The sequence below is a fragment of the Phoxinus phoxinus genome (assembly GCF_949152265.1).
Source record: "Phoxinus phoxinus genome assembly, chromosome: 20".
Taxonomy (NCBI): domain Eukaryota; kingdom Metazoa; phylum Chordata; class Actinopteri; order Cypriniformes; family Leuciscidae; genus Phoxinus; species Phoxinus phoxinus.
In genome coordinates this window covers 4,724,330-4,741,026 of record NC_136895.1, presented here as the reverse complement: position 1 = coordinate 4,741,026, position 16,697 = coordinate 4,724,330, and the positions used below count along the sequence as shown (strand labels likewise).

Here is a 16,697-nt window from a genome sequence, read left to right as displayed (position 1 = left end):
TAATGTATTTCAGTAACCTAATAAAATAAAATATTACTCTTTCAATATTAAAGGTTGGGTAGGTCAGAATTGTCTAAAAAGACTTTTATTCAAATTTGTTTAAACAGTCTTTATATATCAATACATAATTAAAATGCAAGTACTCTGAAATGGAGAGTATAAAAACTGAGTGACTCTAGTGTATTTAATCTTCAATAAACACAGCTCATTAATTCCATTCACTCACACCTAAAGACGGGTGCACGCACGTGGGCGGAGCCAGTAATAGTGGCGGTAGTCATGGCGACGGAGAGTGACAGTCGCGCAAGCCAATCACTTGTTTCGTCCCGAATGGAATTAATGAGTTGTGTTTTTTGAAGATTAAATACACTATAGAGTCACTCAATTTTTATACTCTCTTTTTCAAAGTACTTACATTTTAATTATGTATTGGTATATAAAGACAGTTTAAACAAATTTGGAAAAAAAGTTCTTTAGACAATTTTGACCTACCCAACCTTTAAGAACATAAGGAGAATAATTTAAACCTGGATGAATTTACATTTGATTTGAAAATTTGTTATAAAATATATCAATGCAAAAAGTCCAGCGATCCTAAAAAAGGTTTTGTTTTCTTTATCCAAATTGTAATTTATAATCTCTCTCTGTTTGCTTTTGAGATTAAATGTGGTCTAGACACGTTAGTAATGAGATTAACCCTCTTAGTTTGAAGACACGTCCCTGTTCCCGCAGGAACACGGGCAGAGACTCACCATCTGCTGGATCCGGTGGAAGCTCTTCCCGTGGAAACTGAACGCCTGTTCAAACAGCACCTTGTCCTCCACCGTCCACTCATCAGGGAAGGGGGTGAAGTTGGGGAGGTCAGCGAGAGATTTCTCAATGTTGTGTTTATGCCAGAAGAGCATGCCGAGAGCCTGCGGAGCACAGAAGAGGAGCATCCACACGTCAGCCATCCTGGACAACAGGAGCCGCGTTTCCATTACCCTTCAAATTGCGAGTTGAAAATACGGCCGATGGAAAAACGTCAATTTCGCTAAAACTCCCATTTATCGCAAAAAAGGTTTTACGCTGTAAACGATTAATCGAATCCAAAATAAAAGGTTGTGTTTACATAATATATGTGTGTGTATTGTGTATAATTATTTTGTATATATAAAATACACACACCTATATTTGAGAAATATTTGCATTTATATACTGCATATATATTTCTATATGATTTATATTATACATAAATATAACTTTTATTTATAAATAACAAATTTTTCTTAAATATATACATGCATGTGTCTGTATACATTAGATATACAAAATATTATACACACATATATTATGTAAACACAAACTTTTATTTTGGATTCGATCAGCCCTAGCTTGCATGACAAGGTTTTTAATGCAATTTGAAAAATAAATATTTCGAAAAACTGCAATGGAAACAGTTTTTGCGCATTTACAGGTCGCCTGACATAGATGACGTGGTGTGTTTGGACAGAATACGAGACAGATTTATTTATTAAATTCATAAAAGACCAAAGAATTACAGGAATACTGGATTCTGAACCTCAAAGAAATCCCACAATCAAGACCTCGAAGTAGAAATGAGGAAGAAACTCCTCATATGTGCCGCTCTCAGTATACGGGTCTTTCCTCTCCATTAATGATTGGATAACACACACACACACACACACACACTTCGAATCATAATAATAATGGCCAGTGCGGTGGCTGGGAGATACATAAACCTACCAACCAGTGGCGGCTTGTCCATAGGGGGCGCTGGGGCGCCGCCCCCATCAACATTTCAGAAATTAACATGTGTAAAAACATTATATTAAAATGTAATAATAAAAAATTAAAAAATAGTTTACTCATGTGCCGGCTGGTAGTAAGAGCCTCAGAATTGAATAAAAACTGTCTTTAATCGATTAACTATTTACTATTTTCAATACGTTTCATGGGCGAGGGACGCCGGACACATGGGTGTCTATGTGAGTACACAAATTCTCGGGCAGCATGTGACCTGAAGCTGGTCTCTGATTGGTTTCTTAAAGATCCTCCTCGGGGCGCAAGTCGTTGCGTCCCTGGCCAATCATAATTGGATACATGTTATTTTATTCAATCTGATTGGTTCTCGTCACCTGCCATTCAACTGTACGCGGCGAGAAATAACCTTGCTTGCTACTAGGCTGATCACTTTTTATTACGCAATGGCAGCAGTTAATCCAAATTCTGTTATTTATTTACAAAAAAAACCTTTCTCAAGACTTTCGCTTGAAGAAAAAAATAAAAAAGATTAAGGATCTCGGACCGGAACAACCAGATGTACACATCCAGCAGCAGGCAAGTGACAGAGGACGACAATATCATTACAAACGGAGCTTTACGCGCGCTTGTTACGAGAAACGGAGCTGGCTGACTGGATGTGATGTTAGCAATGGCCTGTTCTGTTTTCCCTGTCTTCTTTTTCAAAGTGTGATTGTGGCTTACAGCTTATGAAACCCACAAAATCTAAATGTCATAAACCTTTTCTGCTGAAGGAAGCATGAAGTGCTCTAATGTCCTGGAAGTCCAGTGTCAATGCAGCCGTCTACCAGGACATTTAGAGCACTTCATGCTTCCTTCAGCAGAAAAGCTTTATGAAGATGAAGATGATTTTCAGCAGGATTTTCACCTGCCCACACTGCCAAAATAACCAAAACCTGGTTCAATGACCACGTGATTACTGTGTCACTACTACAGTGTGATTTCATGTAATATTCTAATTAAATTTTTTTTATTTCGTGGGTTCCATAAGCTGTAAGTCATTATGTAAGCCATAATCATCAAAATTATAACAAATCAAGGCTTAAAATATCTCACTTTGCAAGCAATGAGCCTTTTTTTTAATAAAATTAGTTTCACATTTTAAGTTGAATTCCTAAAATAATTTAACTTTTCCATGATATTCTAATTTTTGGAAAGGGTCTGTGTATATAAAGGAGAGCAACATTATGTTCAAGTAGGAAACATGCTTTTTGTTACTACTTTGTTGGTCTGAAATAATAAAATAATAAAAAGAGATCAAAATAGCTTTTTTGTTTCTGCTTTGTATCCCCCCCCCCAATAAAAAATGCGCCCCCCCAAAAATAATTATCACCAGCCGCCACTGCTACCAACGTCCGTCGCCATGATGTTTGGAATGACTTATCGCCAGAGGAAAAAAATAACGTTTTAGTCACATAACATCGGTTAATGGAAGCGCCGCATTTCGCAATAGTTTTTTGTCAACATTTAGAAAAAGAAGAAAAAAAACGCAAACGTTTTGCACAAATCTGTAATGGAAACGCGCCTACAGATATCGGTGACCCCAGTGTTCTCGCAGCTCACCTGCTCAACGTTGTATCCATGCTTTTCTTTCGCGATTGCAATGTACTCGTCCACTGTGGGGGGATCAGTTTACAGTTATACACAATCTTATATACATTATACAAAATATAAACATGAAAGTCACAGTTTTTGTCATTGAAATACATTTTCAATGAGGAAAAAGTTGCAAAAACTTACATTTAGAGTCAACTATTGTGTGATATGGAGACCAAACCAACATGCCGCCATTGTCTTTATCACTGTATTTTGTGGAACCTACAAAATACCGACACAAAAAGTATGCATTACATGACAAAAATTATCATTCTAATATTATTAAATTATTATTTATTTATTTTTACTTCAAACTGAATGTACCATTAAAAACAACACATGCAATGTTTGCATTTGATTATTCATTAATAAAATGTTTGCATTTCATTATATATTCAGCATATTGTAGTAGTCATTTATAAACATCCTGGCAATTAAGAAACCAAGGACTACAACTAAGTCAATAAATGTATCACTAAAACAACAACAACTTTTTGTGTGTGAAATTCAGCTCGTGATTTCTGTCCTGTCAAAACTGCTAATGCGAGTTTAGTTTCACCAGTATTTTTTTTAAAAAGATAGTGTTGCGTGTTACTGCAAGTGTTTGAGAGTTAAATTCGCCCCCGTTTCCAATTCTGCGTCCTATTTGCTAGATTCAGGAATTAAATATAGCAATTTAATAGGATTCTCGTTCAGTTCTGAATGGCACACAACATTGCTACTTTACCAACTTTTATGTTATTGAACTTATTTCCCGATTTGGTTTTGATGTGGTTTATAAATTAACAAATAGCAACATAAACCCGTGACTAAAATTTAATCATATGTCAAAGTTACTGGGTATATTAGCTAATACGTGGCTAAGCGAGGAAGCTAACGTCATTTCACAAAAAGCTTTTCACGAGTACAAAATCATAGAATAACATCAAAAAACGATTTGAAAGATTATTATTGACCATTCGATGCTTAAAAACACCCTAAGCGACTTTTTGTACATTAATTATACCAAATTATTAAAGGTGTACCGAGGCTACCACAGTCCGTCAGGTTCTTAAAGGCGGAACGCAAAGTTTATTCCTACCTGGATCAAATTCAGGAATATTAGCTTGATAATCTGATCCCACACGCATGCCCACATCTGAAAACAAGAAGCATTGTGTGAGGTTTCGAATTCATCAAAGTGCTTGTATTATGTCAATATGCATAAACAACCTCCGCAGGGGTGTTTGAGGCTATACCGTGCTCGTCGTCGCTGCCGCTCTCGTCGGAAAAATGTCCGTTCGAGGCGTTAGACGGGCTTTTCGTCCCGTTCGAGCGACCCTTCCCCAGATACTCCGAGCCTTTGTCCATCATCCCCGGCATAGTCGCGATGCGTGAGATTATTTAGAGCAGAAATGAAATATGTCAACACTCCAGCATTTATTCTCGCTCTCCGTGTGTCCTGCGCGTCTCTGCGCAGCTGCGCCGCTGTGCGCGCCTCTATGTATCCCTCCGCTCGATCGCTCGCGTGTTCCCTCAGCTTCACTGCATATCGCTAAACCGCTAACAGCTCTTCTGGGGTTTCATCAAATGTTCAAAGTTAATGTACAGGCTTGCGTGATTTTAGTTCTTTGTTCATCGATAAATTAAGTGTCCGGGTCTAATTTTCCACGCGGAAGGAAGTGTTACGCATGTAAACAAAGGCGAAACGCGGCTCGTGTGCGCACCACTGTTGCATCAGTTATTTTTTTATTGTAAGCATGTTTCCATTTTCTTTTCAAATGTGTCCAAATATTTGTCTTTTTGCATTTCATTGATTTATACACGGCGTAGGAAATGTTTATATCTCGTAATGAATATTAGCCGTTTTTATTTGCAACGAAAATGAATGGCAATTCATGGTGTTCGCTATTAATAAACGCTTCTGTTTTAAAGTGTAAATCAATGTCTTCATGTTTTGTAGTTACACGAGACAATAGGCATGTACTCAACCGTTTGTAATTACGGATTAGGATTTAGTCCTACCTTTCATTTCAGAAGGTGATTTATAATCAGATGAGTACGAAAATTAACCATGGTTTTACTACAAAACATTGGATGTCGGATAGACAGACGTGCAGATCATGTCTATATTGGGTCCGTCGGTCCATGACCAATTCTGGACATCTATTCAACGTCCAAACTAGGTCCACATTTTGGACGTCCAACCATGACCCAACTTGGACGTCATATTGACATTCAACATTTGACCTGTGAAATGGGTCATTTTTTGGACGTCTATGACAGATGCAGGAAATTTACATGATTAATATATAATATTTTTTATTTACAAATATCAACATTGTTGTTATCAACATAATTAATACATATGAATACAGATTATTAATAATGATTAAACTGGAGACACAGTTTAATATAGTTTTCCTGCATCGGTGCTTGCAACGCAAGATCATGGGTTCGATTCCCAGGGAAAGCAAGAACTGATAGAAATATAAATGTGTAAAGCAATGTAAGTCACTTTGGATAAAAAGCATCTGCCAAATGCATAAATGTAAATACAATGGTACAGAAAACATGTCCTCCACCCTTTTGAAACATGGGACTGCAGTTATAGAAGTTGTATAAAAACAACGTAAAATTTGATGAATTTTGTAGTAACCCACATTGCGCTGTGGGTTACTACAAAAAAAAAAAAAAAAAAAAGGTTATTATAGTTAAACCATGGCAAACACAAATTAACCATGACATTATAGTTAAACTGTGGTTATACAAATGATAATCAATGCCAAAAAACATATTTACTTACTATAGCCTAATAAAACCATGGTTAATTTTCGTAATGATTGCCTAGATTAGTGGCATAACTAGACTACTCTGATTTAGTCCACTGTGAATTCATTTCAAACTGAGATGTTTTTAAAGTTTATAGGTATAAAAGCAAATGCAGCGTGTTTTATGCATATTAAAGGTGTTTTTTTATTTTTTAAAAACAAGCAAAATATTTCTGACATTTTTTTTTTTTTTTTTTTAGCCAAAACATTAAACATTAAATTCTCTCTGTCTGGTAATCATTGGGCTGGTCTTTGGAGGAAGGGTTTTTGGAGGCGAGATCCATAGAGCCGTACATGATAGCGAACTCAAACTGGAAATCGTGTTTGCGCACAACAACCAATCACACACGACTCTTGAGCTCATGAATGCAATGGCCAATCAGAGGTGTACGATCAGTAATCGCTGAAACGTTTTGTTCAGTGCGCAAACTGTGAACTCTCTCCTCATAAACATCAACAGATTTGGTGCTCTTGAGAGCGTCGAAAGTAATATAAATATGCGTTTCTATTTACAACTGATTTTAGCAGCCAATCACAAACATATCTGATGATTTCTTGGCCAATCAGACGTGTTTAAGTTAGACTCCCCTCAACAGTGCCGAGATCTGCACACTCAAATCCTCTCGGTATAATTTAACTTGTAACAAAAAAAAAGTGCGTAGACATTATGTTGGCTAAGTAAGATATACATTGCTTTGGAATATTCCTGATCAAAGTATAACAAAATAAAATATTGTGATATATGAATGAGGAGAATTTATTCATGTGTAATAACTGTCGCTTTTGCGTAGTTTGAGCTGTTTAATAATCATTTGTAACTTTGCAAACTGCCAGCTCCTGTAGTAATGAAAACATTTATCTTGTCATGAAACCTAATTAAACAATTTAATAACCAATTAAAAAGGATTTTATACCTGTATGATATTACGCTGTACCCACATTGGACCAGCGGTTTGTTTAAATGTATGGAGGATGGCGCCATCTTCTGGTCAGACGTGGGAATTCCTTCTGCACGCGACTCTCAAAGTGCATTATGGGTATTCTCTTAATTGGTAGTACACTCGTTATTGCGGTGCATTGTGGGATTTAATGAGTGAACTTTGATAATGGTTTCGGATAATAACACTACAAATGGCTGTTCCCTCAAATAGTGGTCACTATAGGGGACGATTTCAGACATAAATATTGCACATTGTGTAATAAAAAAAGTTAGTAAGTTAATTATCTGCTAACCAAGCCCTCCATAAATCTCACAAAACATGACATAATTAATAAAAGAAAACAATTAAATAAATAAATAAAGACATTGTACAGACAATTCATATTTAATGATGTATATTTGATGATTCGTAGATTAACCTATATTTAATAGATGGCACCTTTAAATAAAACATTTGCAATTGGTTTTAAAAAGAGACTATGCTGCATTTACAAATTTTTGACCTACAGGTCTTCGAAAACTAAATAATTCCGATTAGATTCGAGATTTAGAAGAAAACAAATCGTTTATTTGTTACAGCCATGTAAAGATCGCGCGCGCGCGCGCGCACACGAACACTGAACCATCTCGACAGCGTTTAACTTTTACTATCATGAAATAGGCTAATTGTTATGATTAATTATTAATGACAATGCTAAAAATGTAAATATTATACAAAAAAATACTGTACAAAAATACTTTGGTAGATTTTGGACAGAGGGGAGGCTGACTAGTATGCAGTGCGCGAGCTCTAGTACGCGAGCTCTAGTACGCTTCCCAGCACGTGCGCGCGCGCTCATCACTACACCTTGATCAGCAGCACCTGTGGGTGCACGAAGGTCCCGGTCCTTTTGTTTTACCCATCTCTCATTGTTCAATAGCGTTTGAGGGAATCGTCACGATGCTCCCTGATTGGATCATTCACATGGCAGTTTATTTAGAGTCGCCGTTTCCCGCCATCGCCCCCCTTAACGTGTGAACGCGCGCATCAGCATACGCCGCTAATTTATAAACCGAATTAAGGTAAGAAAGACGCTTTATTTCATTCCTTTTAATATGAAGCGGTTTCTTCTTCAGATGTTATGCGTTTGTTTTAGCGTTAAATGAATACGCGTGAGTTTTATGCTTTCATTAGATGCATTTTTGTAATATTTAAAGTGTTAATTTTCGTTAATGCTTCTGTTCTTTTGCTCTAAGGCCTAACGTTACGGGGTGTTGTTTCTGTGTTGTTGTATTAGTTTTGTCAGCAGATTAATTTAACGTCGATAATATGTTTATCCCTCATTTACCGACCTACACCTGAACCTTGTTGTATTTACAGTGTGTAGTGCTTTATATGCCTCGGTTTATTTACGTTTACTAGCTTTTACACGGAGTGTATTGCATTTACCCGAGTGTTTGTAACTGCTTAACTCCGTTTAGTTGTCTTTAATTAGTCTACGTTAACCTGGGATAAGTTTCCATTGATCTGTTTAACTTTTTTACCTGCTGATGCTTGTTTAGCTGATTGATTCGTACAGTGACCTTTGACCTCGCCGAACTGAATCTAGTGAGGATGGACGCTTTGAAACCTTTTTCTTGCTTCAAACTGCCAAAGTCACGTGATTTGATTAAACGAGGCTTTGTTGCCTCATTTCTGTGTACCCAATTATGATTTTACCTGGTCTCGGTTCAATTTTATGGATTTCTAGACATTTAATTAAACATTTAAAGGCAGTGTTATTGTTAAAACAACCCCTACAATTTAATAAAATAACTCGTAATTATGTTATACACCTCATATTTGAAGATATTCTATAATTTGTTAATTGTTTATAATAGATCACACTATAAATAAAATATTAGCAATTGGTTTGTAAAAGATATTTGTGTTTTTGCTGCATTACACGCTTCTGACCAGCAGGGGTCACCAGATCGTTTCGAGACTCGGGACACAGTGAAGCATTTTGCGGGTTCCGAAGAGCTTAGTTTCTCCCTCCATCACTAACTGAAGCAATCAGTCGTTTAAACAGACTAGGTGTTTAGTGTCCGTCAAAGTGAATGAGATTTGACACGTTTGTGTGCTAAAATGACCATTCACGATCTGAAAATGTAGCCTTTATCTGACTATCTGTGTTATGAGGACAGTGTGTTGTACATAATCAATCAAAGATCGATGTGTAAAATCAGTTTCACTTACCTTGGCCTTGTCTGAGGGACGGGGAACTATTCATCTGAATGCTTGCATGAGTGATTTAGTGTGTGTGTGCAGTCAGGTGTTCATGCGTCAAACCTCCTCCAAAACTTCAAATGTTTATAAATCTGGGGCCTGTACCATGAAGCCGGATTAGGGGGCTAGCCAGCTATGTTTTAGTTTAGTTTAGTTTGCGCCAACCCTGTGTTTTAGGCACCATGAAAGTGGTTTGGCTTTTAGCAGTGTTCATCGTAGGGCTGTAAACGATTAATCGCGATTAATCGAATCCAAAATAAAAGTTTGTTTACATAATATATGTGTGTGTGTATTGTGTATAATTATTTTGTATATATAAATACACACACATGCATGTATATATTCAAGAAAAATGTGTTATTTATATATAAAATGGTTCTATTTATATATAATATAAATCATATAAAAATATATGCAGTATATAAATGCAAATATTTCTCAAATATATACATGCATGTGTGTGGATTTATATATACAAAATAATTATACACAATACACACACATATATTATGTAAACAAACTTTTGTTTTGGATTCGATTAATCGCGATTAATCGTTTACAGCCCTAGTTCATCGACATAGTAACTTAAAGCTACACTGTGTGATTTTTACCCCCATCCAGCGAATATTAGTTTCTGTTCCTCTCAATTCCGATTTCGTTTTAACTCCTACGGTGGCCAATGTAGTCCAAGATTAAGATGGCTTCCAGTTCGACCTCGTCCATGAGTATTCCTTCAAATGATGAGGTTACTTTAGAAAACTATTATAATTTGCAGTAATTTAATTTGTCGGTTAACATATAGGTTATGACATCTATGTAAAATGAATAATAGTTTTATGTTTTCGTTATTTTTTTACCATTTCATTGCTAACATCAGCTATCAGTCCCAGACGAATGCAAGCTAATCTTAGTAATGTAACTTTTATCAGTGCTATCGTTACTCTGTATATTGTACGACATCACTAGCGTAAGGCAACGTTTACATTGTAGGCTATATCATTTTCTCCGTGAGCAGAGATCAGCTGATGTGACGGAGGGAGAGGGAGAGGGAGAGGGAGAGGGAGAGGGAGAGGTAGAGGTAGAGGGAGAGGGAGAGGGAGAGGGAGAGGGAGAGGGAGAGGGAGAGGGAGAGGGAGAGGGAGAGGGAGAGGGAGAGGTAGAGGTAGAGGGAGAGAGAGAGGGAGAGGGAGAGGGAAAGGAAAAAATAAAAACAGGGCCGGTGCCAGTGAATTGCGGAGACGCGAAAGGCGAAGCGTGAATTAACGGGTATGTCCCTCTTTGGCTAATGTACTTTCAAGATGGAGGGGCAACATGGCAACCGACATTCGAACCCCTCACCCGTATGTTTTTTCAATGGCATATACACTCACGAGAATACTTTATTACTTGAACGAAGTAAATATACATTAATGAGCAAATATATTTTTGAAAGAACTAAGTGTTTTTAGCTAAGAATAAACTAAAAAAGTTACACAGTGTAGCTTTAAGCTCCACGGCTAACCTGGTCCGGGTCAGGTCATGTTCCAGAGGGTTGTTCCATAAAAGCTGCTTAGAAAAGCGGGGATTAAAGTCCAAAACCCGACGTGAATGAACCTAACAAATAAGTTTGGGCTAAAGCGGTTTCATAAAAGGTCATTCAAGTTCACGCAATCCCACTAATTTGATCCAGGTTTATCTAGTCTAGATAACTGCGTGTGCACGCGTTTCTTAAGCAGCCCTGGAGGTCGATCATAGATCAAATCGATCAATCATCTAACTGCATATATTTTGTGCCGTTTTATGCGTTTGAGACATGGTGTTTGATAAACTTACATTTCACAGGAATATTCTCCATCTGTAAATCTTAGAAAGTCGAGCAAATATTTCCACTTTGCTGCTAAACTTCACATTGAACGAGCGCTGCTGCGCGCATGCGCGCCAAATAGGAGCGCAATAATTCTGACTAATATACATTTAGAAAAGAGAAAATCAAAGAATATTCCATAAAATAAAGGATCACATAGCCTACATTAACTGTAAATAACCTTCCCTCTCTTTCTAGTTGCAGATTAGTTTATTTATTTACTTATTTAATAGTGAATATTTAAAATGTAAATAATATTACTTGAATAACTTATTAGGAATAATGTGTCATTATAAGAGTTTGATAAAAAATATTTGAATGTTTAATTTTTTCCCTTTTTTTTTTGTAAGTGTCTAAGTATGTACTTATTGGTTATTGTTCTAATTATGTGTTTTTTAGGCTATGTGTTTGTTGGTGGGTATTATCACAAAAGAAAAAAAGTAGAAGGAAAAATAAATTGGGGGGTATTAAAATGTATTAAAGTTTATTAAAATTAACTGTCCATAATTGTGTTAAATATGTTTGAATTGAAAGACATAAGTACATTAAAAAAAAATATATATATGATACAATATTTGTTGTTGGATTATATATTTGCCTTATTTATAATTTTAAATTAAGTGTACTTTTATGATAGAAATAACTGTAAAGGGACTATTGTAATGGGGTAAATCGAGTAGTTCAATTACTAGCTCAGATTCATCTTACCAGTTAAAATGTATGTCTGTGCTTTTGTAATTATTTAATTTAAATTTTGGGATTTTAACTTCTGCTTTAATAAGCTTTTTTATATTATTTTAGATTGTAATGTTCTTCTAATAACCATACCGTACTACAGCTGCCAAACTAAATCAGAGAGAAATGTATTCGTAAATATTTAAAACTATCAAATTAAATCTTGGGCACAAAACATTCAGCCAGTAAGAAAAGAAAACATGTAGGATATATACATATTGTGTGTGTGTGTGTGTGTGTGTGTGTGTGTGTGTGTGTATATATATATATATACACACATATAGGCTACAATGATAAATGAGACACAATAGACCTACAAACATCTTAAATTATAATTTATACTATCAATAATTTATATATATATAGGCCTATACGTTAACATAAACATTTCATATACAATTTAACACGTTTGTTGGTCTATATTGTCTCATTTATCATTGTAACCTTATTTAAGTTGATTTTCTTTACTGTATATTTATTTTTGGACTGATAGTGGCTAGGGCTGTGCGATATTGAAGAAAAGTGCGATATGCGATAACTCCTTAAATAATGCGATATTCGATATGCGATACGATAATGCTTAAAGTGTGTAAAATAAACTTAAATTATCTTTAAAATATATTTAAAATGATATAACCTACATGTGTTTCACATTCTTTTTATGACAAGAAAACATCCTTATAACTTCTGAAAGTGAACATCAGTGTTTTACTGTAGCGTAAGAAGTGTTATTTTAACATCAGTGTAAACCTCAGGGCTTCAGGTTATCCTACATTAGGTTTATTTAATAAAAGATACTGAATCATAAAATATAAAAATAAAACATTGCTTAGTTTTCACTGTATGAATTAAATATATCCTGATACTTATTAAAGCTAAAAAAACCTGTCTTTTGTTCATGACCCCATTTATTGCAAGCTGTTGCGATATATACATTTGCGATATTTCGATAAATTTGATATATTGTGCAGCCCTAATAGTGGTTAATAAAGTAAAATAATGGTATGAGAGAGTGTCAGTCGTTGTGTTCCTATTGGTCAGTGTTAGAGGATCTGTGTAACTGAGGCTTAGCCTGACAGTTAGCCAGGCTAGTAGTTTCCCAGCATAAAGCATAATAATAGCCTAAATAAGCCTGGCTTGTATTCTAATCTTGATTTATGGAACAACCCCCTGGTAAGAGATCTCAAACTGAACTTGGACCAATCAGCTGTGAGCAAAAGATAAAGTCACTCCGCCTGTTTCTACTCCCAATTAAAGGTCTACAAATAGATTAGCAAATTACTTTTAACCCCTTATCAAGCGCCCCCTTTTTTTAATAGACATGAAAATGCACGTGCCGAACTTAATGGTTGTAATTCAAGAGTGCTTTGGAATATAGATGTAAGATTGGTTTGTAGAAGTGAAATAAATTAAGACAGTTAAACAGAAAAGTAAGAAGTTTGAGTTTATGAAAAGTTAAAATTTTACGTTAAAAATTTAATTATACATATTTTATATAAAATATATATTTTCAAAATCTGATGGACTCTAAAAATGCAAAAATCAAAAATCTGAGCAAGTTGTGTTTCAAATGTTAGGTTGATATCTCTTGAAATGAGCGTTCAGTGAGATTTAGTTTGGGCGCAGTACCACACTTCTCCACTAGTGGACATCACTGCCCATATAAGGGCGCCTCCATCTCCATATGTTGTTTGAGTCTGAACCATTATTTTTACAACTTTCATACAATTAATGAAGTAGACATCCTATTCAGAAGTAGTGTTGGAAGTTTAGCAGATTTAGAAATGAACTCATCCTCTAAGAAACACAGAAGATCACGCATGTGCATTATAGCTCGCTGCACATCACTAATGACGAATCTATTATTGTTTTCTTTATATTCAAAACATTTTCAGACCTTTTTTTCTAAAATAATTGAATGGATGCTATCTTCTGAACTCTTGGCATGAAAACAAACTGAGGTTTCTACCATTCTTTCATGATTTTTCATGTTCATCACTATTTCAAAATAAAGGTCTGAACACGCCTTAGGAGTATGAACATATTCTTGTTGCAAATTGATAAATTACGACTTCTCTGTAATGTATTTTGAAAATCAGTCACCAACATTTTTGATTGTAAGCTTTCAAATGCTATATAGTTTGTCAAGATTAGTTTAGGTTTAGTATCGGATATTACTGTTTTAAATATATAATGGCTGTGCCAATATAAGGGGTTAAAGACAAAATCGTCTGGCTTAATATTAGTAACACTTATTTAGAATAATAATTTTGTATGATTTAGATATGTAATTATTAATCGATCACATGTACAATTTTAGTTTATCAATTATTTTTACACAGTTTTAAATGAATATATAAAGGTAATATTAAAAATGCACTTAGAATCAACAGATAAAGCTATGAAATGACTACATGTGTGAGCTTAAAGGATTAGTTCACTTTAAAAACACTTTTGCTGATAATTTACTCACCCCGATGTCATCCAAGATGTCCGTGTCTTTCTTTCTTCAGTCGAAATGAAATGAAGGTTTTTGATGAACACATTTCTCCATATAATGGACGTCAATGGGCCCCAAACGGGTCAAGGTCCAGATGACAGTGTCAGTGCCGCTTCAAAGGGCTTTAAACGACACCAGACGATGAATACGGGTCTTATCTAGCGAAACCATCGTCATTTCACAAATAAATAAACAAGTGTAAGTTTTATAAGCACAAACGCTCGCCTTGCTCTGTTCTGTGATGCGCGTTCGTGACGTCACGTAATACGCAGTTACGTTGTAAAGGTCACGCTTCTGTGAAAAGTCAAACATTTCTGTCCTGACGAAAATGTTCTTTTAGGCTTTTAATATTACAACACCAGGATACGCACACGAGATGGGCATTTTAAACGATAAACTGACACAAAGACATTTGAATATGTGTGTATGGTCCTCCTTCCGCACATTTGTAAACACTGACTCGTCAAGCGTGACCTTTTCAACGTAACTGCGTATCACGTGACGTCACGAACGCGCGTCACAGAACAGAGCAAGGCGAGCGCTTGTGCTTATAAAACTTAAACTTTTTTATTTATTTTTGAAATGACGATGGTTTCGCTAGATAAGACCCGTATTCATCGTCTGGTGTCGTTTAAAGCCCGTTGAAGCGGCGCTGACACTGTCATCTGGACCTTGACCCGTTTGGGGCCCATTGACGTCCATTATATGGAGAAATGTGTTCATCAAAAACCTTAATTTCTTTTCCACTGAAGAAAGAAAGACATGGACATCTTGGATGACATCGGGGTGAGTAAATTATCAGCAAAAGTTTTTTTTAAAGTGAACTAATCCTTCTTTTTTTTTATCCTATTTTTTAAAATCTGGTTCTAATATTCTGCAGAAGAGAGAAGTGAGTCGCAGTGTCACTGTTTCTCAGCCTGTGATTGGCCGTTCGCTACTGATGTCACTCCTAATCTCAGTATAAAGCCGGAGGTGGCAGAGAAAGTTGATGATCAGCATCATGTAGGGCTGGGCGATAAAACAATAACGATAATTATCACGATATAAATGTTCTCGATAAAACGATATGAAGAGTTCGATAATGTTTTTTGCGCCAAAAGCGGAACAAAACTCATTTGAACCGCGCGCCTCACAGACCATTTATCCGCTCGGCTCAAGTCCAAACGGCAGCGCAGCGCTGAATTGTATTATATACTGAATACTGAATTGTATTATATTATTAATGTAGACAATGTATTAAAGGACTAATGGAATATAATTACAGTATTTAATGCTGTAGGCTATGCCCGGTTTTATCTGTGGTTATCATGATCTAAATGCATGATACTGAATGACCAATGGTTAATTTTAATAAAACTCAAACAGTCATATTACATTTTACCAAATAAAAATACTTTTTAAAAATTTTTTATAGCCTATGTTACTGTTTTTGTTAATTAACATAAATTTAACATATTAAATCTGCATCCTAACTCAAGCTAATACTACTGTCAAATATGTCAAGACTTTAAACAATATCCCTCATTAGCACATGCAGAAACTAAGAAATTAATTTTCCAATAAAGATATTTATTTTGTCAAGGAAAAATGACAAATGTTTGAATGTTCTACCTCAGATTTGTGGATGTTCTCCTGTTTGGGCAAGTGTTTGTCATGATTAAAAACACAAATTAATACTCAAACTAATACTCTGGCAGCAAAAATCTGCCTTTAAACGTGAAAAAAAATAAAGATTTGACATTTATCGTGATAATTATCGATATCGACTGATATAAAACAAATTATCGTGATAATTTTTTTTGGCCATATCGCCCAGCCCTAGCATCATGGTACCAACAAAGGATTGGTTTGGTTTTGTCAACTCAACTAATCCTGTAAATCAAGATTGGTTTGGTTTTACTATTTTGCAAGTGACTTGAGCATCACGGCCAAACTAATGTACCTACGGTATTTAAAAAAAACAAAGTCTTGGGTTGCAAAATAAAAAAAAATGGCAGACATTTCGGCCAAAGTGGCGAAGATAAAAAAATCTTTGTCATTATTTTCTTTGCTTTCAAAAAAAGATACACATTACACAACATAATATACAAATAAATAAACAGTGATTTATTTTTTCAGCTACAGGTGTATTGAACCGTAGCATTCAAGAAAGAAATTAAATTAACAAATATAAAAATAAGCTTCACTGTGTAAATTATACATTGATTAAAGCTACTTATTAA

At 35.3% G+C, this 16,697-nt stretch overlaps 2 protein-coding genes across 8 annotated transcripts in view; one reads left to right on the top strand and one right to left on the bottom strand.

Annotated features, from left to right (window-relative positions):
- The window catches only part of rcor3 (REST corepressor 3), a 50,835-nt gene extending 41,379 nt beyond the window's left edge, over nucleotides 1–9,456 (bottom strand). For 4 of the 6 annotated variants that reach the window (XM_079594070.1, XM_079594069.1, XM_079594074.1 and 1 more), the window contains exons 1-5: nucleotides 4,638–4,872; nucleotides 4,481–4,537; nucleotides 3,544–3,621; nucleotides 3,367–3,419; nucleotides 753–914 (exon numbers count right to left, since the gene is read on the bottom strand). In XM_079594070.1, the coding sequence (XP_079450196.1) occupies nucleotides 753–914; nucleotides 3,367–3,419; nucleotides 3,544–3,621; nucleotides 4,481–4,537; nucleotides 4,638–4,761 (474 nt within the window). In that variant the 5' untranslated portion in view covers nucleotides 4,762–4,872. Of the gene's footprint in view, nucleotides 1–752; nucleotides 915–3,366; nucleotides 3,420–3,543; nucleotides 3,622–4,480; nucleotides 4,538–4,637; nucleotides 4,873–9,367 lie in introns of those variants that run through there. The other 2 variants (XM_079594072.1, XM_079594071.1) reach the window with 2 other exon arrangements.
- The window catches only part of elavl2 (ELAV like neuron-specific RNA binding protein 2), a 57,434-nt gene continuing 48,644 nt past the window's right edge, over nucleotides 7,908–16,697 (top strand). The window contains exon 1 of one of the 2 annotated variants that reach the window (XM_079594077.1): nucleotides 7,908–8,211. The gene's annotated coding sequence lies outside the window, so the exon portion shown is untranslated. The remainder of the gene's footprint in view (nucleotides 8,212–16,697) is intronic. The other variant, XM_079594078.1, reaches the window with a different exon arrangement.